This window comes from Babylonia areolata, chromosome 20 (assembly GCF_041734735.1).
Source record: "Babylonia areolata isolate BAREFJ2019XMU chromosome 20, ASM4173473v1, whole genome shotgun sequence".
Classification (NCBI taxonomy): Eukaryota; Metazoa; Mollusca; class Gastropoda; order Neogastropoda; family Buccinidae; genus Babylonia; species Babylonia areolata.
Genome location: NC_134895.1, coordinates 25,436,604 through 25,460,300, shown reverse-complemented (window position 1 = coordinate 25,460,300; position 23,697 = coordinate 25,436,604). Strand labels below are relative to the sequence as shown.

The 23,697-nt window shown below is 40.2% G+C and overlaps 1 protein-coding gene and 1 non-coding gene across 2 annotated transcripts in view; one reads left to right on the top strand and one right to left on the bottom strand.

Annotated features, from left to right (window-relative positions):
* Positions 1 to 14,462, bottom strand: part of LOC143294799 (cysteine-rich protein 2-binding protein-like) — a 35,105-nt gene extending 20,643 nt beyond the window's left edge. Inside the window, exons 1-12 of the mRNA XM_076606285.1 lie at positions 14,286 to 14,462; positions 12,746 to 12,860; positions 10,966 to 11,097; positions 9,875 to 10,017; positions 8,914 to 9,071; positions 7,789 to 8,287; positions 6,961 to 7,110; positions 5,657 to 6,050; positions 3,366 to 3,531; positions 2,249 to 2,341; positions 1,495 to 1,569; positions 220 to 329 (exon numbers count right to left, since the gene is read on the bottom strand). Of these exons, the coding sequence (XP_076462400.1) occupies positions 220 to 329; positions 1,495 to 1,569; positions 2,249 to 2,341; positions 3,366 to 3,531; positions 5,657 to 6,050; positions 6,961 to 7,110; positions 7,789 to 8,287; positions 8,914 to 9,071; positions 9,875 to 10,017; positions 10,966 to 11,097; positions 12,746 to 12,860; positions 14,286 to 14,385 (2,135 nt within the window). The 5' untranslated portion in view covers positions 14,386 to 14,462. The remainder of the gene's footprint in view (positions 1 to 219; positions 330 to 1,494; positions 1,570 to 2,248; positions 2,342 to 3,365; positions 3,532 to 5,656; positions 6,051 to 6,960; positions 7,111 to 7,788; positions 8,288 to 8,913; positions 9,072 to 9,874; positions 10,018 to 10,965; positions 11,098 to 12,745; positions 12,861 to 14,285) is intronic.
* A 227-nt stretch (positions 14,463 to 14,689) lies between these two features.
* Positions 14,690 to 14,761, top strand: Trnac-gca (transfer RNA cysteine (anticodon GCA)). The gene has a single exon. It is a non-coding gene; the product is annotated as a tRNA-Cys (tRNA).
* The last annotated feature ends 8,936 nt before the right edge of the window (positions 14,762 to 23,697 follow it).

Genomic DNA, 23,697 nt, shown 5'->3' with positions numbered 1-23,697 from the left:
GACAATTCATTTTGAGAGGAAAATACACTTGCAGGCAATAAAAAAAAGAAAAAAAAAAAAAAAGAAAAAAAAAGATTGCAGAGCTCTATAGCTACACTCTCTCTCTGGGATGAGAAAGCAGCCCAAATTTCACAAAGAGAAATCTGTTGCGACAAAAGAGAAGGACAAGACAATACAAGAGACAAGGGAACAAGAGAAGAAAAGGGAGGAGTGGCAGACCTCATGGTGAAGGGACTGACGATGTGCGCCATCTGGTGATCCTCAAAGCCGACCAGCCGTGTGTGGAACGATGTGTGCTGCACCTCCACGCTGGCCCTGCCCCCCTGTCTCTGTAACACATACACACACACTTCACAGTACTCAAACATCACTGTGGTACACCTAACTTGCTCTACCAGTCTGTCTCCACTACACACACACACACACTTCAAACAACACTGTTCTCAAATAAAACTAATAACAAAATTCACAACACACACACAAAACATAAAAACATACACACACACTGACACATAAATAGTAAAATATACTCATTTACACACATACTCATACACACATATGTATGTGGGTGCAAGCATGCACATGCTCACACACAAACTCATACCACAGAAAATGTTAATCACTGCATCACACGAGCAAGAACAAATGCAGTAACAGCTGACCACAGCCACAAGAACATAGAGCAAAGTGTACAGGAATTGTACAAATCAACAAAACCTGTGAATAGCATCATGTGAACAGAATAACCCAAGAAACAAAGAGAGAGAGAAAAAAAAAGGAAATCATTTCAGCGTACTTTTTTTTTTTTTATATAATGATATTTCCATTATCAGGCATTCTCATGAGAAAAACCAGGGTGGTCCAAAAGGCCTTCCTGTGGGAAAAAACTGAGTCTCTATACTACTGAAGAAGAGGGGGGGAAAAGAACAAGGAAGGTTTCCAGCAGACAGGAGACTGGATGGTCAGTGAGGATGCAGTGAATAACTCTTTGTTCATAAACTGTTTGACTTTGGTTACTTGACTGTCCAATTTTCACTACCCAATATAAAAACTGGGATTTATTTGAGTGAAGAAACTGGTGACAATCAAGGCGTTTTGTATGATTCCAAGTAATTTATGACATCCATTGCTGAGGGCATATTTCACTCTGTGGTGGGTAGCTTGTTACGATTTCTTTTACTGGTAGAATGACTGATGGCCCCTCCACGGAATGCCTCACCACACCACTTTTAGTGGCATTTTTTGGTTTTTACCTTAATACCCCCCACTCCCCAGGTCCAACTCTCACCTATTCTCCACATGCACTGTGTGTGTGTGTGAATGTGTGCTGAAAAGAATGAATACATACGTGTCTAAACTGCCTCATTGCAAATATGCAATAAACTAGTGATAACAAATAATGTATCCTATTTGTAAAAAAAAAAAAAAAAAGAAAAAGAAAAGAAAAAAGAACAAAAAGAAGAAGCAGAGAAAATCCATGCACTCCCCGCTTACCATGAACCTGTCTAAAGTCCTGCTGCTGAAACTGTGAGGGTGAGTGCTGGCTGAGGCCTCAGCCCTGCTCATCTCCTGCACACACACACACACACACACACACACACACACACACACATAACAACAGTTGTTCAATAACACTGTGTGAACCTTAATGTCCCCAAATTGCCTTTGTATAGTGCTTACCACGCAGCTGTAAGTGCATTTAACAATACATGTGGCACTAAAAAGTCAAATAAGGTACAACAATAAAAATATGGAAGATTCAAACTTGTTAAAAAAATATTATCTGAAAACCCAGACATGGACTTTCTCACATACATGGCAAACACACACACACATTCACATATGCACATGGCACAATACATTCACACACACACATACATGGCACATGCACAAACTCATGGCGCACCACTTACACTTAACCCACACACTGACAAGTAATTTACAGTTCAAAATGGCTGAAAATTACAGATTAAACAGAGTTAACCGACAAAAATCTTATTTTACAGTCCTAGAGATGCTAAACATAGTGATAACTACAACAGCAAACAGTCAGCATAGAATCATTAACAGGCAAGAATGGACACAACCAAACACATAATACACTTCAGACACAACAAAATAGTCCAGTCATCCCTGATGACGTAAATGTTTGATTTCCCTTAAAAACAACAACAAAGAAACAAACAAAATTACAAAACCCAAAAAAATATAGCAATGACAAACAAAAAAACAATCAATCAAATTTTACCTTGCTCTCAGATTTGATTCCATAGTATTTCTCTGCCAGTCTTCCCATCACTGCCTCAATGTCAAAAACTGGAAGCCCATTTTCTCGCTGCAACTGTATTTGAAAAAAAGAATAGAAAAAAAGGTGTAATTTGTTGCTACAGCTTTTTCACAGGCCTTGCATTCTGAGCATTAGTGACACAAGCAGTGGATCAGTCAATGCATTCTTTCTGCACCACAACTGAGGATAGGGTAATTTTTCCTGCAGATATGCAACAGAATCCATTAACAAGTAGTTCAAGCAAAAAACATAAAAGCCCAACATTATTCAAGCCATGACCTATATACTTGTACATCAACAGTTAGACTGACAAAGTGAAACAATACATAAAAAAAATGAATCTTAAAAATTTCTATTACATGTTGTGACATGCCAATAAAATCCACAAGCAAGCCACAGAATGAAAACTATGGAATGAGGGCTGCAGTTGCAGTTAAACACTTTGCCAAGGCCTGCTTTTTTTCTGTACAATATTCTGTATTGCAAAGGTAAAAATGAAGTCACTGCAGGTGTTGACTGGCCTAGTGGTTAAAAGCACACTTTCAATCTCATGAACTTTCTAATCTCCCAGGTCAATGGATGAGCAGACTGGCTAGCGCCTAACCCTCTTCATGTGTAAAGAGGAAATTGGCACAATAAAGATCCTGTAATAGATATATGCTTTTCAGTGGGTTATGGAAACATGAACATCACCAACATGCATGCTACCCAAAATGGTCATACAGTTGCCAACATGGCAGGTAGCAATGGTCCAGCACATATAAACCCACTTGTAAACACAAGTGAATATGGGAATTGCTGCCCATGAATGCAGAAGCTGAGGACTGTATGTGTTCAAACACGCAAAATTATCGACAGCTGTTTGTAGAGCTGCTTTGATTTATCTATGCACAAGATTCAGGGTTACATTATTATCATCATCATCATCATCAGTATCACTATTATCATCATCATTCCATCACCGACATTTTTACACTATAATCATCATTATCATTATTATCAAAAACAATTTCTCGCACACAGTTTATCAGCCACACCACACACACACACACACAAGTCACACCAACAACTGACTGACTTTTCTGACGATCAGTTTTCTGCGCAGAATGTTCCGTTGCTGACAGAGACGTCTGGCTTCCCAGGGTTCCAGAGGCTGGCTGACCTTTGACCTGGGCTGTGTGGACATGACACCCTCCAGCTTCTCTAGCATGACTGTCTCATCGTAGGGCGTCATCAGGCGAAGGCTGCACAGCACACAACACAGGGCGTCATCAAATCAAGGCTGCACAGCACACAACACAGGGCGTCATCAGGCGAAGGCTGCACAGCACACAACACAGGGCGTCATCAGGTCAAGGCTGCACAGCACACAACACAGGGCGTCATCAGGTCAAGGCTGCACAGCACACAACACAGGGCGTCATCAAATCAAGGCTGCACAGCACACAACACAGGGCGTCATCAAATCAAGGCTGCACAGCACACAACACAGGGCGTCATCAGGTCAAGGCTGCACAGCACACAACACAGAGCGTCAACAGGTCAAGGCTGCACAGCACACAACACAGGGCGTCATCAGGTCAAGGCTGCACAGCACACAACACAGGGCGTCATCAGGTCAAGGCTGCACAGCACACAACATAGGGCGTCATCAAATCAAGGCTGCACAGCACACAACATAGGGCGTCATCAGGTCAAGGCTGCACAGCACACAACACAGGGCTTCAACAGGTCAAGGCTGCACAGCACACAACACAGGGCGTCATCAGGTCAAGGCTGCACAGCACACAACATAGGGCGTCATCAGGTCAAGGCTGCACAGCACAAAACATAGGGCGTCAACAGGTCAAGGCTGCACAGCACACAACACAGGGCGTCATCAAATCAAGGCTGCACAGCACACAACACAGGCGTCATCAAATCAAGGCTGCACAGCACACAACACAGGGCGTCATCAGGTCAAGGCTGCACAGCACAAAACATAGGGCGTCATCAGGTCAAGGCTGCACAGCACACAACACAGGGCGTCAACAGGTCAAGGCTGCACAGCACAAAACATAGGGCGTCATCAGGTCAAGGCTGCACAGCACAAAACATAGGGCGTCATCAGGTCAAGGCTGCACAGCACAAAACATAGGGTGTCATCAGGTCAAGGCTGCACAGCACACAACATAGGGCGTCATCAAATCAAGGCTGCACAGCACACAACATAGGGCGTCATCAGGTCAAGGCTGCACAGCACACAACATAGGGCGTCATCAGATGAAGGCTGCACAGCACACAACATAGGGCGTCATCAGGTCAAGGCTGCACAGCACACAACACAGGGTGTCATCAGGTCAAGGCTGCACAGCACACAACATAGGGCGTCATCAGGTCAAGGCTGCACAGCACACAACACAGGGTGTCATCAGGTCAAGGCTGCACAGCACACAACAGTCATGTTCTGTGGCAATTCAAAACGCTGTAAAATGTTAAGGCCATCGAAGGCAGTGAATTCATGTCCATTGTGTCCAGGGCTTGACATAGGAAGGTGGGGTCCAGTCCTCTCCTTCTGCCACTTTAACCTTCCCAAACTGAAGTCAGGTACCCATTCACACCTGGGTGGAGTGGGGAAAATTGGGGGTGAAGTACTTTTCCCAAGGACGAACACCATGCCAAAACTAGGCCTTGAACCCTGATCACTGGTGACCACTGGATCACAAGTCCAATGGCTAACCAATTCTGCCACTTTGCCTCCATGTGCAATGTGGAAAGAAAAATCAAAACAATTCTTTTTGTCACAGGAATCCCACAAATGTGGCCAAACTGAAGTCCAAACTTTCCCCAGACCTGAATGAACATTTTCCATACCAAATGCAAAGCCGAACTGAATCAAAAAATTTCTGCTGCACCGCTGAAAAAAGAGATCTGCTGGCCATAACTTGCACAGAATCATCAAGGAAGGGATTGAGAAAATATCAGGTGGTCTCCCATTGAATTACAGAGTTCTGGCTACAGCAGAATGAACCTCTATGTAAACCTTGTTCGCCTGCCCTGTCTCATCAGCTTCCATTTATCCCTTTTATTTTCCTCGTGCGTGTGTGCGCATGCTTCTTTCTAGAGGGCTGGCTGTAAAAAAAGCAGTTGCACTTATTCCATTACCCTCATGAAATAAAAATCGATTTCGCTTCATTCCAATCTCAATTCTGTCAGGGAAAACCCGACCTGATGTGCCTGACACCAATAGGCAAAACTCTAACACTGGCTGACATTCAACATCCAAATAAAAGACCAGAAATTCTGAGGTGGTTCTCTTTTTCCCCTTTCATAATTTTCTTTGAAAAAAAATGTTTTTAAGCGAAAAAGGTACAAATCAAACCAACTCACTTGTGTGAAGTGTCTTCCTCAGGTTCCAGCTCCTTCCTGACCTCCCCCTGCCTGGCCTTCCTCTTCACACGTCTCTGGACGCGTGATGGCACACTCAGCACAGTCATGGTGCTGTCCCTATCCTCACGCCTCTCTTCCCCCCTCCCTCCCTCCTCTTCTTCTTCCTCCTCGTCCTCCTCTCCCTCGCTCCTTTCTCTCAGCTCTTCTTCCCCTTCGCTGGGGCCTTCAGAGTCGATGGCGGAATCCTCCGCTGAAGTGGGTTTGTGTGGGGGGTGTTTGCCAGACTGCGTTGGGGGTTGGGTGTTTTCCAAGGACAGAGCGTGAGGGGCTGGTTGTTCAGGAACAGTCTGTGGGGAATGGCTGGCTGGATAAAGCGATTCTCCTTCACCTGAAGCTGTGGAGATGTACAGTGAATGGATGAATGAATGGTTTAATGAATGAATGATTTCTATTTTCTGAGGACAAGGAATTCAACATACAAGCTTTTTTCATCTAGGCTAAGAAAACAAACAAAATAAATACAGAGTTAAAAAAAAAATGAAAAAGAAAGATCAAACAACAAAAATATCAAAGGGAAAAATATATCAAAAACCAAAAAAGACGGTGAGAGAGAGAGAGAGAGAGAGAGAGAGAGAGAGAGAGAGAGAGAGAGAGAGAGAGAGAGAGAGAGAGAGAGAGCAATGATAAATACTTCATTTCACACTATTTGGTGTGTGAGGGAAACGGCCACCATCTTGAATGAATCATAAGTTGTGTGTATGTTGCATGCAGAATCCAGTCATGTGTCTATATGCAACAAAACATGCAGTGATAAGCAACATGTATGGTATTTTTATATGATCTGTCATGTGTCAATATACAACAAAAAATGCAATGACAAGTGACATACCTATATGATATGTTCATGTGATCTGTCGCATGCCAACAAAACATGCAGTGACAAGCTACATGTACAGTATGTTCATGTGATCTGTCACATGTCAACAAAATATGCAGTGACAACTGACATATACGGTTATATTCATGTGACAACAAAACAGGCAGTGACAACCGACATGTATGGTATGTTCATGTGACAGCTGTGTTCCTTCACATTTTCCCTTCTCTCCTCTCTCTACTGGTCTCTAAATTTAAACTGTGAGAAGACCAAAATCCATTAACAACGATGATGATAATGACAATAAGTTTGTAGACAAGCGTATCTTCTAAGATTCTTGATTAAGATCTAAATGTTTGTATTGATCATTCAAGCTCATTTCAAGCAAAGACAAATCAATCCTTTCCTTTAACGAAAGTATCTGTACCTGGCATGGACATGACAAGGTCCACCATGTCTGGAGACTGGCAGGGTTCAAAGGTCATTCCCATGGTGACAGGCGACATACTACTGTACATGTCAGAGCAGTCGTCATCGCTGTCTGCTGGGTTCAACAGAAGGCTGTCTGCTGAAGGAACTGTAACACAGATGAGACTGCCTGCAAACTGTGCCTGACATTCAAACATTGAAACAAATGAATGATAAAAAGTGCAACAGCTCTACTTTTGGATTGTTCAAATGTCATTTTGCTATTTGTTCAAAACTCCTTGAACTGACTGAATCATTACAGGGTTCCCACAAGCTGACCAGAAAAACAATTCAAGGCCTTTTCTGAGCTCTTGGTAAAAAAAACATCAAGGACTGTACATTATGTAGAATCAACACGTTTAACTCTGATACTCACTGTCACAATATGGTGTGGCAGATGCTACTTTATGACACAACAAATTATCATGCCAACAGAAAATAAAATGTCAAAATTATATATATATATATATATATATATATATATATATATATATATATATATATATATATATATATATATATATATATATGACTTCAAAGTATGTGTACGGCTGACAGCTTTTGAAAAATCCAGGATTTTTACAGGAGGGTTTTTTTGGCGTTTGTGCTGCTTTTCCAGCAGTTTTTTAAGCCCTGGAGAAAACCCTTCCACTATCTCCAGGACTTTTCCAGGACTTGTCAAAACCCTGTTATCACTTCTCTGCATTCCCACAACACCAGAGAACAATACCAAATGTTCAACGTTCCCTTCACCTTCAAGACATCAGATCACAGAAACAGCCCTCACCTTGCAAACTGCCTTCTGCAGAAAAATCTGGGTCATCAGTGCAAGACAGTGAGTCCTCTTCTTCTTTCCCAGCAAAATCACTTTCACCAGAGTGAGAAGTCGATACTTCACTCCTCACTGACAAGCCTGGCTCCTGAGGTAAGTTGATCTGTGATTGTGGTGGCAAGGCTTGAGCCATGCTGGAGGTGAGATGCGCTGTGGAGACCTCTGCCATCTGGTTCACCGTCTCCACAGGAATGGGTTGAAAAGGACTGGAGATCAACGTTTCTTGAGGATTCCACACACTCGATGTCAAGTCGGACTTCAAGTCTTGAGGAACAGACCCATCTGATGCAAAGTCAGATTTCAAGTCCAGCCCTGCTGGGAACAGTGGGTGGCTGTGTTCAGTGTGTAGTGAGTCGTGGTCTGTTTCTCTGTTCACGTCTTGCTGCCACGCTGTAGCCTGGGCCAGAGTCTCTGCCATGGCTGCCATGGTCCTTCTCTTCTTCTTGGGATGATCCTGTCACATCCAATACAGTGTTCCACTATCAGTGTTGTGTTCTTCCATGTGTGCTGGCTGAGGGGGGAGGGAAGGATAATTTGAAAGCAATAAATCAAGAGCAAAAGAAAATAAAAATAGCAAAGTGAACAAAAGAAAATAATAGCACACTGACCTAACCAGAGAGACAACAGGGTCAGAGTGAGAGAGACAGAGATAGATCGACAGACAGAGAGAGAGAGAGAGAAAGAGACAGAGAGAGAGAAAGAGAGTGAGATACAGAGAAACAGAGATAAAGACAATCAGAAGCAAGAGAGAAAGGGAAGCTATACATAGTACCATTTCTTAAACAAGATCACAAGAAAAACCTCTTCTTCTCATATCAATCCAAATCATAAGCAGTTGCAGAGAATAAAAAAAAAATCTGCTTTATTGGATTTGCTGCACTTTGTTTTGAGCACAGCCTGGAAGGCAAGATCCTACACATAAAGTCCGTTCACAGATAGGAATGAATGTGGCAGCTGTAGCTCACAGATGCAGAAAGAAAGAAAGAAAGAAAGAAATGATCATCTCTTCTGGAAGGTGTCAACAGGATGGTGAAGGTGGGGATGTAAGTTCTAGGGTTGACACAAAGAGGCCTCACTGACATTGATGGTGCTCCGCTTGGCTTTGAGTTCGGAAGCAGCAGACAAGGAGAAGTTCCTGCAGCGCCGGCTTCGCTTGACGCCCTCCTCCTCCGTCACCTCCATGTGCAGGTCCTCCAGGGCCGTCTGTTTGGGCCGTCGCTGAGCTTTCGCCGGAGGGTCTACAACATGGGGAAATAACTCACATTTATTCTCTGAACAGGCAGGGGGTGAATACCGATAAGTGAACTCATATTCATGGTTCGTAAAGTGCAATGTTCACACAAACAATTGATCATTATTCATACTCTGCAACATAAATACGCAAACAGTTAAGACATATGGTATAACATAAATATGCATATCAATATACATATACACTCAAACACGCATACATCTATGCATGATCCCTGTCACATAAACATTCATGTACACATCCCCCACCCCCTCCCCTGACCCCCAGATTCCACTCCCACACACACAAATACATGCAAAATGACAATAAAAGGAATGGTTCTGTTCATGCCTTTTTTCGCTTCATTCAGGCAAAATGCTTGTCCCATGTCAACTTTCGAATCTCCCAGCACCTGATCAGCTTTACAAACCCATATGCAGTTCTGTCTGCATATCAACAATCTTTTTTCTTTCTGGGCTTTTTTCCCCTTTTGAATCACTGTCAGTTTACAACAATGTCCGACACATACAAATAGCTTTAGTCCTAAGACAGTAATTCTCTAAAGGAAAAAGAAATCTGCAATCCTTGTACAAAGCATATTCAAATACAATTTAAAGAAACAGTTATACCATTGTTCGATTGTCTCTCACTGGCATTTTAGCACTTTTTAACTAAGTCGTAACATTCTTTGCAGTGAAGCTGAATGTCGTTCCTCATAAATTAAATACTCTGTGTATGATTTAATTAATGAATGTGTTTACAAAATAAAGTTTTAAAATGATTGCTGAACACATCACTTCTGGTACTCACCGACACTGTACAAAGGTGGTTTCATCATTGCCAGTTTCCACCAGCCAGGCTCTCCCAGCTCCAAAGTGCCAGAGATGAAATGTCGAGGGCAGCCTGACGACACAGTTCCAGCCACTGTTCCATGCCAAGATGCCTTCTTCTTTCTGGAAAACAACAACAACATAAAACATAAACATATGCACCACAGAGCTGTGCAGAGTTTTGCCCAAAGCAGTAATTCACAAGATCTCTTAACCCTTTCAGCCATAAAGGTCTTCTGTCTGTGCAACCCTCCCTGCCTGGTATGTTTTGGCCTGGCTGCATCAATGGGAAGGGGTGCTTCACTTCAGGCACAAATTTATAGCAACCACTCAACCAATAGCTACAAAACTTCACATAATTATCAAAATATAATTTTGACACAGGTTGCCGAAGTCTCAAGACATTTGATGCAAAAGTTTACTTGTAATCTTAAATCAAAAATAGAAATAGTAAAATGTCAGTTTCCGTTGATGTTGAAGGTTGTGGGCTATCTTCTTGATTCAAATGTCCACCACTCTGTCCTTCACTTTCCCCAAGAATTAATGGATGAATTAAAAATCAAATTTTTGTTATTATCTGGGTCAAATTTGCTGCAAGATTACATCATAATCTTATTGAGCACTTACTGTGCAGCAAGCCTTTGATGTTTTATCACATCGATGTGGAAAACTGGATAAAAAGCACACTAATCGTTCAATTTTTGGAGCGAATCTTTGCGTGCCAGTGAGGAAGTAAGTTAAATTCGAGTTACTTCCCTTCCCTAGCAGTTTAAAGAAATGGCACTAGTGGGTCACGGTAAAGTATGTGTAATTAAAATAGAATTTAGAAAGGACAAAAACTGCCACACTCACTCACACACACACAACTGAGCCAACATAAAGCACACACAATATTCCCACCAACTAGGTCAGTGGTAAGATCACAAGCTTCACATTCAAGCAAGACTTAAGAGAGTAAATACAATTTATGACCAATGTATATTTGTATGCTACATTTGTTTTTACACGCACACACACACGCACACACACTCACGCACACACATAACTAAACAAATTTGAAATGAACTTTGCCTGTGATGCCCGAACAGCAGGCTCCAATGCTTGTTGATGAAGGCACAGATGTGATCCTTCCAGCGGAAGTACCCTCTCTTCCCTCCTCCGCCCAACTGCAGGTTGTACAGAGTCAGCAACAGAGCATCAAGCCTGCACACACACACATGTTGTACAGAGTCAGCAACAGAGCATCCAGCATGCACACACACACATGTTGTACAGAGTCAGCAACAGAGCATCCAGCCTGCACACACACACATGATGTACAGAGTCAGCAACAGAGCATCCAGCATGCACACACACACATGTACAGAGTCAGCAACAGAGCATCCAGCCTGCACACACACACAGGTTGTACAGAGTCAGCAACAGAGCATCAAGAATGCATAAAGGTTGTACAGAGTCAGCAACAGAACATTCAGCCTGCACACACACACACACACACACATGTTGTACAGAGTCAGCAACAGAGCATTCAGCTTACACACACACATGCATGTTGTACAGAGTCAGCAACAGAGCATCAAGCCTGCACACACACACACACACATTGTACAGTCAGCAACAGAGCATTCAGCCTGCACACACACACAGGTTGTACAGAGTCAGCAACAGAGCATCAAGCCTGCACACACACACACTGTACAGTCAGCAATAGAGCATCAAGCCTGCACACATACACACGTTGTACAGAGTCAGCAACAGAGCATCCAGCCTGCACACATACACACGTTGTACAGAGTCAGCAACAGAGCATCCAGCCTGCACACATACACACGTTGTACAGAGTCAGCAACAGAGCATCCAGCCTGCACACACACACATGTTGTACAGAGTCAGCAACAGAGCATTCAGCCTACACACACACACACATAGGTTGTACCGAGTCAGCAACAGAGCATCAAACCTGCACACACACACAGGTTGTACAGAGTCAGCAACAGAGCATCAAGAATGCATAAAGGTTGCACAGAGTCAGCAACAGAGCATTCAGCCTGCACACACACATAAGTTGTACAGAGTCAGCAACAGAGCATCAAGCCTGCACACACACACACACACATTGTACAGTCAGCAACAGAGCATCCAGCCTGCACACACAGGTTGTACAGAGTCAGCAACAGAGCATCAAGCCTGCACACACACACACAGGTTGTACATAGTCAGCAACAGAGCATCCAGCCTGCACACACACAGAGGTTGTACAGAGTCAGCAACAGAGCATCAAGAATGCAGACAGGTTGTACAGAGTCAGCAACAGAGCATTCAGCCTGAACACACACACATTGTACAGTCAGCAACAGATCATCCAGCCTGCACACACACACATTGTACAGTCAGCAACAGAGCATCCAGCATGCACACATACACAAAAACACAGTAATTATTGAATGATTCTATGGCTTACTCCTTACAAAAACAAACTGGAAAAACAAATGAATGCATCACATGCAAACACACGAACGACAGAATTATAAAGTTTACTACATTTTCACCATCAGTCATCCACCCTGTCTGAACAACCAGGAAAAAACAAAATGTGCCAAGCTAACACTGAAACAAGACAATTTTATCAAGCACTATTTCTGTATGTGTAAGTGGAAGTGTGCATACATGCTTGTGTGTGTGTGTGTGTGTGCACTCAATAGAGTGTGTGTGTGTATGGGTGATTTTTCTTCACTGGCCTTTTTATATCCTCACCTTTATTTCCACTCTTATTGTCTAAATTAAGTTCTTTGTCAAGTTCTACATTTGACAAAGTAATATATCAGAAAGGTTGGGCAAACAGTCAACTTACCATGACATTTTTGCTCTGGAGTACAATTCTCCTCCATCTGGAGCACACTGGCTGCATGTGAAGTTATAGAATGTGTCAGCTGCCAAAGGAGACACCACTGGGTTCTTCAAGCATTCTGTTTAGAACAGAGCAACACTCAGTAACGTGTCAGTATGACAATAACAGTATAGCATTATATCATTGACATTTCAGTCATAAAACTGCATACCCAAAGCAAGCTATATTTGAGGTTTATCCCTCCGCATCTTCCTTCTTTTTTCCATTACAAGACCATCATCATCTTGCTTATGACTCTGTTGTAGTTGATGCATGCTGGGTATTTTCCTCTTTCTATAACCCACAGAATACTGACATGGATTATTAAAGGATCTTTATGTGCATATTTGATCTTTTGCATGCGCATACACACATACAGGGTTCAAGCACTACCAGGTCTGCACTTATGTAAAGGGATACTGAAAAAATGTTCCACCCTTCATCAAGCCAGGTGTGCTGTGCCGGGGATTGAACTTCGGAAACTCAGGCAAGTTGGTATATAATAATATATGGATACTTAGTAGTAGTAGTAGTGTAGGGACTGGCAGGTCATCTGCCTAGACGATGAGTAGACCTCTCTGCCTTTTTATGTCCCCATCCGATCTTCATCTTCACTTCTTTCTTTTTATTTTATTTATTTATTTTCTTCTTTTATTTGTTGTTGTTGGACAGGATATGCAAGTATGATTTTGTAAGAATTTTGTTTTCATTCATCATAACCCCAAAATTTTTCTTTTAAGATGGTACTGGTGTCAAGGAGATTTTTAACATGTTAGTATTTTGTGCAAGTTAAACTTCAGTAGTGCATTCCGTATTTGTGCAATTCGGTTAGCCAAAGAATTTTTTCTAAGGTTGGTGTTGCAGTGTTCTAAACAAATTTTCTTTACTGAGTTTCTTGTACTATCATAATCCAACATTCTATAGATATGTCTTGCACTTACATCATTTATGTTATTTAATATCTTATAAGTTTCGATCAGTCTCCTCTTAATCTTCTACCTTTTAGTGAGTGTAGATTTAAGTATGTTAGTCTTTGTTGATAACTCATATTCTTCAATTCTTTTAATAATTTAATTACACCAATCATTTGACTGGCTTTATCTATAATATTTTATTATTATCTATACTATATCATACACAACTATCGATAGCTAAGTGTCAAACATTATTCCTTGGTCTTTCTCACAAAAAACAACAGGTTTTTTTTTTTATGGATATCCTCAAACATACTGAAAAAAAAAATTTAAAAAGCCCCTTCCTTAAAAACAAAACAAAAAAACACACAAAAAAACGGAAAAAGGTGGGGGTGGGGGTTCAATCATTTACTTTTTTCCCCTTAAAAACCAGACAACAGTCAAGATACCGTCATGACTGAGTAAATATGTTTTAAGAAAAGAGATTATCACTACCCCAACTGTGGTACACAGCACAGTCTAAGCTTCACTTGCTGACTAGTTTCACTGTTCAGCCGTCAGCGAAGTCTCAATGAGCTGAATGATTTTACCTGGATGAAATCTCCTTTTACATTTGGAACACTGAAAAGTCCCTTCAGGATGAGTTAAATTAACAGTCCCACAGTAACAATGCGTCTGAAATTCTTCCATTGTATTCGAACTTCACAAAACTGAGGCACGGTAAACAAGATTGTCTGCAGCTTGCTGTTGAACACATGTGTGGGTAAATAGATAGGAAGTGAGAGTAATGTCCTCCTCTTTTTTTTTCTTTTTTTTCCCGTTTGTTGTAAAGATTCCTTTTCCTGTTTGTTCTTTGCCGATGAAAAAGGGGATAAATCTTTGCACATTAGCAGAAAAATAATGCTGACTTGAAGAAAAAGGAATGACGGGGGGGTGGGGGGGGGGGTTGACTATTAGAATAAAAATATAAGTTTTTTTTACACCTACAACAGAAGGGGATATAGCTCAGTGGTAGAGCATTCGACTGCAGATCGAGAGGTCCCCGGTTCGAACCCGGGTGTCCCCTTTTTTTTTCTTTTTTCTTTCTTTATCCTTAATTTAATTTAACGCGTTTTCATGGCTTGTTACGTCTTCTTCTTCTTCTTCCACGGTCATCACGTTGACCATTCTGACACCATAATGGGGAGGAGCGCAGCAGCATGACCCACCTTCCACAAAGGATAACGATCATTCTCACTACAAAAATTTCAATTTATGTATAGTATTACTCCAATGGGCTTATAATAAATACTCAAATTACATAGCTTTACAAATATATAATACATGCATTCAGTTACTTTTTATCTGCAATTCTATTTACTAATTTATTTTGTTTTATTTTTTTGCTATCACGTGCTTTGTGTCCAAGTCTTGAGACTTTCAGGTGGAATTGTCCTCACATTTTTGGACACTTTTTGTGTCACACAGGTGTGGAGGTGATGCTTTGCATGGTCTTTTAAGAGGCATGATGGACTGAGCAATTTAATTCTGATGTTTGTCGTTTGGATATTCAACATTGAATTTCTTGAAGAACCATACCAGCCTCTTAAATAGGTCTGTTGAATAAAGTATGATACTCATTGTGAAATGTCGTTTGTTTAGCACAAGGCTCAGACCCCAGCTTTAAGTGGGTAGAATCACTTCACATAAAATCATGGAACTATTGTTTTGTAAAGTGCTTACAGCAAAATTCTTTGATTAGGCGTGACACAGGTCAGTACAGTGTTCATGTGGGCTTGGGTTCAAATCCTGCTCTTGCCCTCTCTCCAGGTTTGACTAGAATGTCAAACTGAGTGTCTAGTTAATCAGATGAGATGATAAACTGACATCTTGTTTGCAGCACGCACTCGGCACACTGAAAAAGAACCCATGACAACAAAAGTGTTGTCCTCTGGCAAAAATCTGTAGGTACACAAATGTGTGTATATATACACATGAGTACATTATATATATATATATATATATATATATATATATATATATATATATATATATATATATATATATATATATATATATATATATATGCATGTACTCAGGGCCTGACCAAGCAAGTTGGGATATACTGCTGGTCAGGAATCTGCCTAGCAGATCTGATGTAGTGTATATGGATTTGTGTGAACCCAGTTGCACCTTCTTAAGAAACTGAATTGAAAGTAAGTGTGATATAAATAAACTTATTTTCATTGTAATGGATTGGCTACAGCAACTATAATATCCAGAAGAAAAATCAGAGGAGCTGAGAGATAATGAGCACCGGTGTAATTGCCCTTACTACTGCTAAACAGTAAAGGATGTCTGACAGTTAACAGTGTGCAAGTGAAAAGAAACCAGACCATAATTATTCATATGTGACCAGCTTCTACAAAATGATAGATAAGTCGATTTTTTAGGTTTAAAGATATACGTACCATTGGTAAGAAGATGAAAAGACCTTTCCAATGATGTATAAAACATTTTCCTAGGTTAAAAAATGTCAAAATGTGTTAGTAATGCATAGATAAGTCGATTTTTTAGGTTTAAAGATATACGTACCATTGGTAAGAAGATGAAAAGACCTTTCCAATGATGTATAAAACATTTTCCTAGGTTAAAAAATGTCAAAATGTGTTAGTAATGCAGCAGTCATTTTGAGAAAAACAGCTTTAAAGTTTTACAACTGACTCTTGAGATTTTCCCCTAGTTTTAGCTGTATGCCTGTAAAAGATAGGCAGGTTATCAAACTAGGGTCTGTACATGCTTTGGGCAATGATATTCACACTTGATGATAACACAATGTAATTTTGAATGGTTGTTTTGCGGTGTAAAAGGGTTTTTTCCTCTTGATCTCTCAACAAACAAAGCTTCTTTTGTTTTCATTTCTTTCACATCAAAATTAGAATGGTAGACTTGATTATGCTAAGAACTGAAATAAACTCATGAATTTATTTTAATTCATTTTATATTTTTTGTACTTTAGACATGCCAGCGTGTGGGTACACGGGGTTCACTGACTGTGGCCCATTTTTGTTCATTCTTTATTTCATAATAATAAAACAATAATGGATACTTGTTGAGCGCTTTCCTCTCTGAAAGGGAGCTCGAACTGCAACAAAGTGCTTTACAATAAACATAAAACACAAACACATGTGCGCGTGCAATAACTTACAAAAAAACAACAAAAAACAAAAACAAAAAAATTCAAAGAAAAACAGAATTGACGCACAAAACAGAAATTTCTTAGTCACACACACACAACACGCACACATGCACTCATGCATCAGCAGCATGTGAGGAGTCTGTATGGGTTATAACTGAATGTCACTGCAAAGGGATGGAAAGGCGTTTTCAAAAACATGTGTTTTCAGACCAGTTTCAGATACAGATGGAGCTAAATGAGAAAATGAAGAATCACCGAAGGATTGGGTTTTAACACGGGGAGCAAGTAACTGCCATGAATCGGAAGATGATATGAGTTGTCAGGGTTGTTTGTAGGTTTGAATGACTTCTCTCAAATACTGAGGGGCAGCACACGGAATGGAGTTGAAGGTAAGAGTTGCGACCTTATACTGAATGCAGGCAGAAATTGGTAACCAGTGAAGAGAATGCAGATGAGTGATACTGTCAGTCTTTTTGGTTCTAAAAATTAACCTTGCTGCTGTGTTTTAAACTTTCTGGAGTTTATGTATTAAGTACTGGGGACAGCCAACGAAGTATCTTCCATGTCCACTTTATTATGTTTTTATGTATTTACCTGCATGTTTATTCTTAGTATTTCTTTTTCTTTTCTTTTTTTTTTTTTTGCTGCCCCATCATCTGCACCGTTTCAGTGGCATTACTCCCACGCCGCTCATTTAGATTCCCCGATACACGGCCACACCCGGGTTCGTCCGTCGCAGTTCCAGCGTCGGCAGTCCACACGGAACCATCAATGTTAGGTCGCCTGGAGGCCACACACCAGAGGAGACCTTGCACTGCTGCTGAGTCACTTCGGTGGTGTTCAGTGGTGCCTGTTCTGATTTTTACGTACTTAGGACACCACCTACTAAGCCCCCTACTAACGACAATAATGGCTTAGTCGCGGAGCCAGACTGAGTGAGCGTCCCTCCCAGAGTGGAGACCGCCACCACGTCCCACAAACAACAGCCCCCGACGAATCCGCCGATACTGACGACATTGACAGGACTCACCCTAAGCACAGAAGTGGAGGGGTATCGAAACTGAGGTCACCATGAGAGCAGGGCATGAAAGGCCACAGACTTTGAGACTATTTTGTTTATATTGATGACGATGAAGGAGGAGGAGGATGACGATGATGATGACGATGTTGCTATGGAGGTCCATTTTGGTTTGGGACTGCGTGACAAGGCTGTACTCTACGCTTCCTGTCATAATGATATCCCGGCATTAACCAGGCCCGAGAAATACAGACACTTGCAGTGTTGGTCAAGTAATTAGAGCAACACACCCAAAGATGCATCCTTGAAGTGGATGACACTCGACTGTGTGGTCCCAGTCTCCCCATTTAAGCCCACAGCACACTCAACTCTGGGTAGGAGCCGGCCACGGGCCGAAAAACCCACCTCCGCTGGGATTCGAACCCGCGTCCTCCCAGCCATCAGTCCGCGACGCTAACCACTTCGCCACGGCGGCTGGTGTATTTCTTTTTCTTTGATGTTAATGTATTCTGTTAAGATATCGAACAGATATTAATGTAAAATATGCTGTTCAGGATAATTGCTCCGCAATATCGGCATGTATATGCAGAAATTAACTAAATTTTCAAATCTATAGTTGAATTTGGTAAAAACAGCGAAATGTGTTGTAATTTAGAGGCTGAACTATGCACTGGTGCAAAAAACTTGATTTACCCCAGATCGACCCTCAGCACTGTTTTTGCCTTTAGCGTAATTTTAGTGTAATTGAATGCAGCGCAAGTTATCTATCATTTTGTGGGAGACTGTAACATATGTGCATGCATATTGCAATAATGCTTTTACACAACTGAACTCTGAAATGTGAATGAATTAACCCATAAGTCAAAATGAACTTCCCAGATACAAAAAAGAAAAAAGAAACAAAGAGAAACAAAAGCATTCATCATAATACCATTACAAACAGAACCATATTTCAGCAAGGCTAGAGAAGAGACAATCACAAAACAAGATACGTTTTGTTCTGTACGGTTTATTTGAACCAATAAGTGACATCCATCTGAATGACACAAAAAGCATGTTCCATTTTTCATTATCATAGACAAAATCACATATTTTGCCATGAAGATTAAGTTCCATGAATTAATAATTGTGCACCAGTAACTGGTGCAATCTTGTTTTCCACAAGGTGACGTCATACGCAACACAAACCATTTGCAGACCCTCAACCACCAGGTCAACTACTGTACAGAGACAAAAGTGCACACAGGCTTGTGTGGGCAAAGTCAGAATTGCTGTGGACAAAGCAAGCAGCCACTCTCCTCCTGCCCACTCATTAGCACCTCCCTGTCTGTAAGCAGATCATCTTCAGGCAATGCCTGCACAGCTAACAATAGTCGCATGACACATATTACAACAGTACTGTTCACCACTTTTCATCTCTAAAGGTTGGGGGAAAAACTTCGTATTGTCTGTAACAATAACAGAAAATAGTGTGTGTGTGTGTGTGTGTTTGTATGCACACGTGTGTGTGTGTGTGCTCATTTGCACACTTGAGTATTAACCATCACATTTTTACTTTAAATCCAAATCAGCATCTTTCCCGCAGTCATGGTAATAGTCCGTGACAACGCTTTGCCTATAATGTTACAATTTGATAAGATATTCATTATTTTTCAGCACTTGCTTGTTTACCACAACACAAATTGTACTTCTACTAATATTACTGTGCACAAACACAAACTGTATTGAATTCAACAAAACAATATTGCATTGACATGTGCTGGAACTTAACACAGGGAGGGTGGTGCTACATACATCTTAATTAAATTGGCAGTGAGCAAGAGTATGGAAATGTCCACAGGTGAGCAAGCATTGGGGATGTATGATCATTACAAATGGATTTTTCTAAACAGTGAATGTAAGACTTCCCATAGATACGGGGTGGGAACTAAGGCAAGCAGTCAGAAGTGATACAATGGGTCAGTCAGAAAGACAGATGAAAAAGCTATTGTTTCCACTGGACTGCTGAAGACTCTATGCTGTTCTGTAGAATTCAGTATTACACAGATCCCTGTTTCTCTTCTCACCCTTCCTCTCCAAGCACTGTTAAATTTCAAGTAATGTACAAAGAGCCTGAATGATAGAGACAAAGAGAGACAGAGTGAGAACAGAGATGAGTAAAGAGTTAAAGAAGGGGTACAAAGGAGTATGAAAATGGGGAGGGGGAAGATATCTTTTGTCCTATGTTGCTTAAAGCCCAGCTGACCCACACAGGGCAATAATCATCAAGGCTGAAAACAGCCTGTAAATATTGGGCAGGAGTTGTGAAATAACTTGTCATTTTATATTCAAGCATAACCTGAGAGGATATGAACATTGGAGAGTGCCTGCTACACAGGCAGTGACTGACAAAACACTCCTGTAGCCTAACACAGATATGAAGACTGGAATAGCCCTACTCCAAGTCCTGTGATTAAAAAATGACCTACAGGCCTGTTATTCCATGTGAATGTGCAGAGTTAATTTTTACAATGGTTACAACATGTAACACACCACAAGCAAAACCTGGCACAGTACAACCATTTCCTAAAAAACAGAACTGTGAGGACAATGCAGACTTGTACAGACATGGTAAAAAAAAAAGAAAAAAAAAGTATTTCAACGAAACAACAACAAAGACTGTAACAATTCACTACAGTCCTTTCACAAAGAGTGGGTTGAAACAAGGGACATGACAGTTCTAATCATACCTACTATGTAATTGTCAACTTGATTGTCAAAGCATACAAATATTCAGCATATCAAGTGCCTCCAGAATAAGTTGAAAAAAAAAAGAAGTGATGAAGACATTAGCAAAGGAAAATTATTTGGATGGATATTGATACTGAAGATACTAATATACAAATTACAGTATCTTTTCTCAGTAGTGATATTTTCACACAACTTAAGTCAAAAACACAATGATCAGCCAAAATTTTAAGTAACTGCATGTCATAATCAGACAGGTCAATGCTCAGTAAAATCCTGAACAGTTGAAATGCGAGACTCGCTCACTGATGATATGAAACATTCATTCTGTTAGCAGTACTACATATTCTAATTTAAGCACAATCCACACTAGCTGAGAATCTTAAATGGGACACAAGTGAAATAGCATCATGCTCTAAAAACTTAGCAAATGGGTAAATAATAACAGAACCATGCAATAAACTGTGAACATCTGAGCATTAAAGTAATCATATTTATTCATCTATCAACTTGGTGCAAAATAGGGTGCCACCATATTGGGTTTGGCTCTCTAGAAAGGAAACAGAAAGAGGTCGATTGTGATGTCACAGCGACTGTGTTCAAAGTCAACTTCCATGGTTGTTTGGTTTAGAACAACTGTGTGATTCAAACTGCAAGCCCATCACATTCATTTTAGAAAGTTGACAGTCAAAGTTGTCTCTGCAATGTGCTTTCTTTGGGCATGACGGAGTTGGCTAACACGCAGTTTCCGCATCAGTACTCAAAACTCTAATCTGTGTTGAGTGTCAGCAGCTTGTTTTAACTCTTCTTTGTAACTCGGGTTCAAACTTATATGGAACTCAATCTAAATCCATTCCAACATAGTGCTTGTGTGGCATTTTTTTTCTTTTCTTTTGGAAAATCCTTGCACAGTTTCTTTTATCTAATTCGTTTTAATCTGCTTTGCAAGTCAGCCAAACGCGAAAGTAATTCTTCAAATAAACAACGTCACAACATTCTGGAAAATTGTGCCCTTCACGACTGCTTGAAGCATCCCATTTATTGATTGAAACAAAGTTTTTTTTCTCAAGATACACATCAGTTTACTTTAAAAAGTACTGAATGAGCCATAACTACATAAAAAGTATGTATGTTAGCAAAAAGCCAAACCACTTAGTGTCCCCTTTAATCAACTATATATCTTACTATGGACTTAAACAGCTCAAAATAACCAGATAAGTAACTTTAGAATAAAAAAAATCTAGTCTGAAATATCCTGATAAACTACTAAATGAAAAAAATCTAATATGTAATCAAAGTGATAGCACCTTAACCAGCCACTGAATCACAAAGGAAACCTTCAATGTATGCTCTGAATTTTTTTAAAGAACAGATCATCTGTTTTGAAAAGCAATGGGATAAGGGTCAGCTGTTTCCTGGTGGAAGAAAAGCTGTGCACTGCTACAACAACCAGGAAACAGACAAATTCTTTGACATCTGAATTCAAATCATTTCAAAGAATAACATAAGAAAAAACAGACAGAAAAAAAATAAAGGAAAAAAAAAAAAAATAAAAGGACATGTGAAGAGTCAATGATAGAATGACAGACACAGAAGCTAGAACTATTATAGACAGTGGGAAGAAAGTAAGTAAGAATTAAAACAGTTTAATTAATCAATTTGTTTCTTTTACAATATTATATATATAATTAAGAAAAAAAAACAACAATAAAAAAACACAGAAAAAAACAACAAAAACAGCCCTTAATCATATCCAATAAAAAAAATTTGAAAAAAGAAAAGAGAAATGGAATAATCAGTGACCAAGAAACACCTGACTCCAACCATAACATGAATGGAGTAAAATGCATTTAAAGTAACTGAAAAAAAAACGAAAAAGTATCTCAATTTAATGACCATTGAAAATGAAAAAGACAACACAAATCTGTAACATCAGAATACACAGGACTTTTGGACAGTCCGGGCAATATTGTTAATGCACTTCTGAAGCACCTTTACTTTAAAAAGATATTACACTTTTAGTTTATCTGCATCAGTTCTGCCATCCACACACCCCTGAAAGCTGTGTATGGTTGCCTAAATGACGGGGTAAAATCAGTCATACATGTAAAAGCCCACTTGTTCATACAAATGAACATGGGAGCCGCTTCCTGTGAATGTAGAAGACTTGCTGTTCTTTAAAAAATCACTGGATGTGCAGCAAGAAAGGGCAAGGTATTTGCTCATGGAAACCTTGCATTTGCATTTATGGAATATTTTAAGTCCACTGTAGTTTTTCTTTGTTTTTTTAATTAGCAGTTACAAAGAGAAAAAACTAAACAAAACTAAACTAAAAAAAACCCCCTGACCTCTCACATACGTTGAGGTCACAATGCACAACTATTACATAAAATAATAAACATGGGAATTAGATTTTCACAAAATAGCTGAAAGTGATGCCAGTGGGTGGTTGGCATCATCCTGTGGGAATATTCTTTTTTTTTTCTTTTTCTTTTTTTTTGAGGAGGGGGAAGGGAGGGAAGGGAAAGTGAGCTGATAAGTAACTTATTCAAAGAACTTTCCTGATTTTGAAATTATTTCTGAAATGGCCACAGACACAAATGCTCCTCTTCTTTTTCCATGACAAAAGCACTCTAAAACTAAAAACCTTAACAACAACAACAACAAAGAAACAACACTGAACTACGCCTAACACCCCCGTAAAACAACCACAAAGCAATACTTCAATAAGGGGTGCAAAAAAAGGTGCGACTTAATGAGCATAAAACCCTTGCTTTCATTTTACTCACATGGTCACAATCTTAGATCATTCACTAACATGAAACAGGCAGTGAGGAAGGAGGATGAGAGTGAAACTAGTGTGACAGCACTGATAAGAAACACAAAGGATGGTGGTCATGCACTATGCATCTGTCCAGTAATCATCCAGTGCTCCCATATAGGTGCAAAAAAACAACAACAACAAAAACAAACAAAACTTTTTTCCTCTGTGTGCAAGGTATGCAAGCAAGAGCATGACAAGGTGTAAGACAACTCAGATTACAAATCAGACTTAGCTCAGGTAGACTCCTGCCTTCTC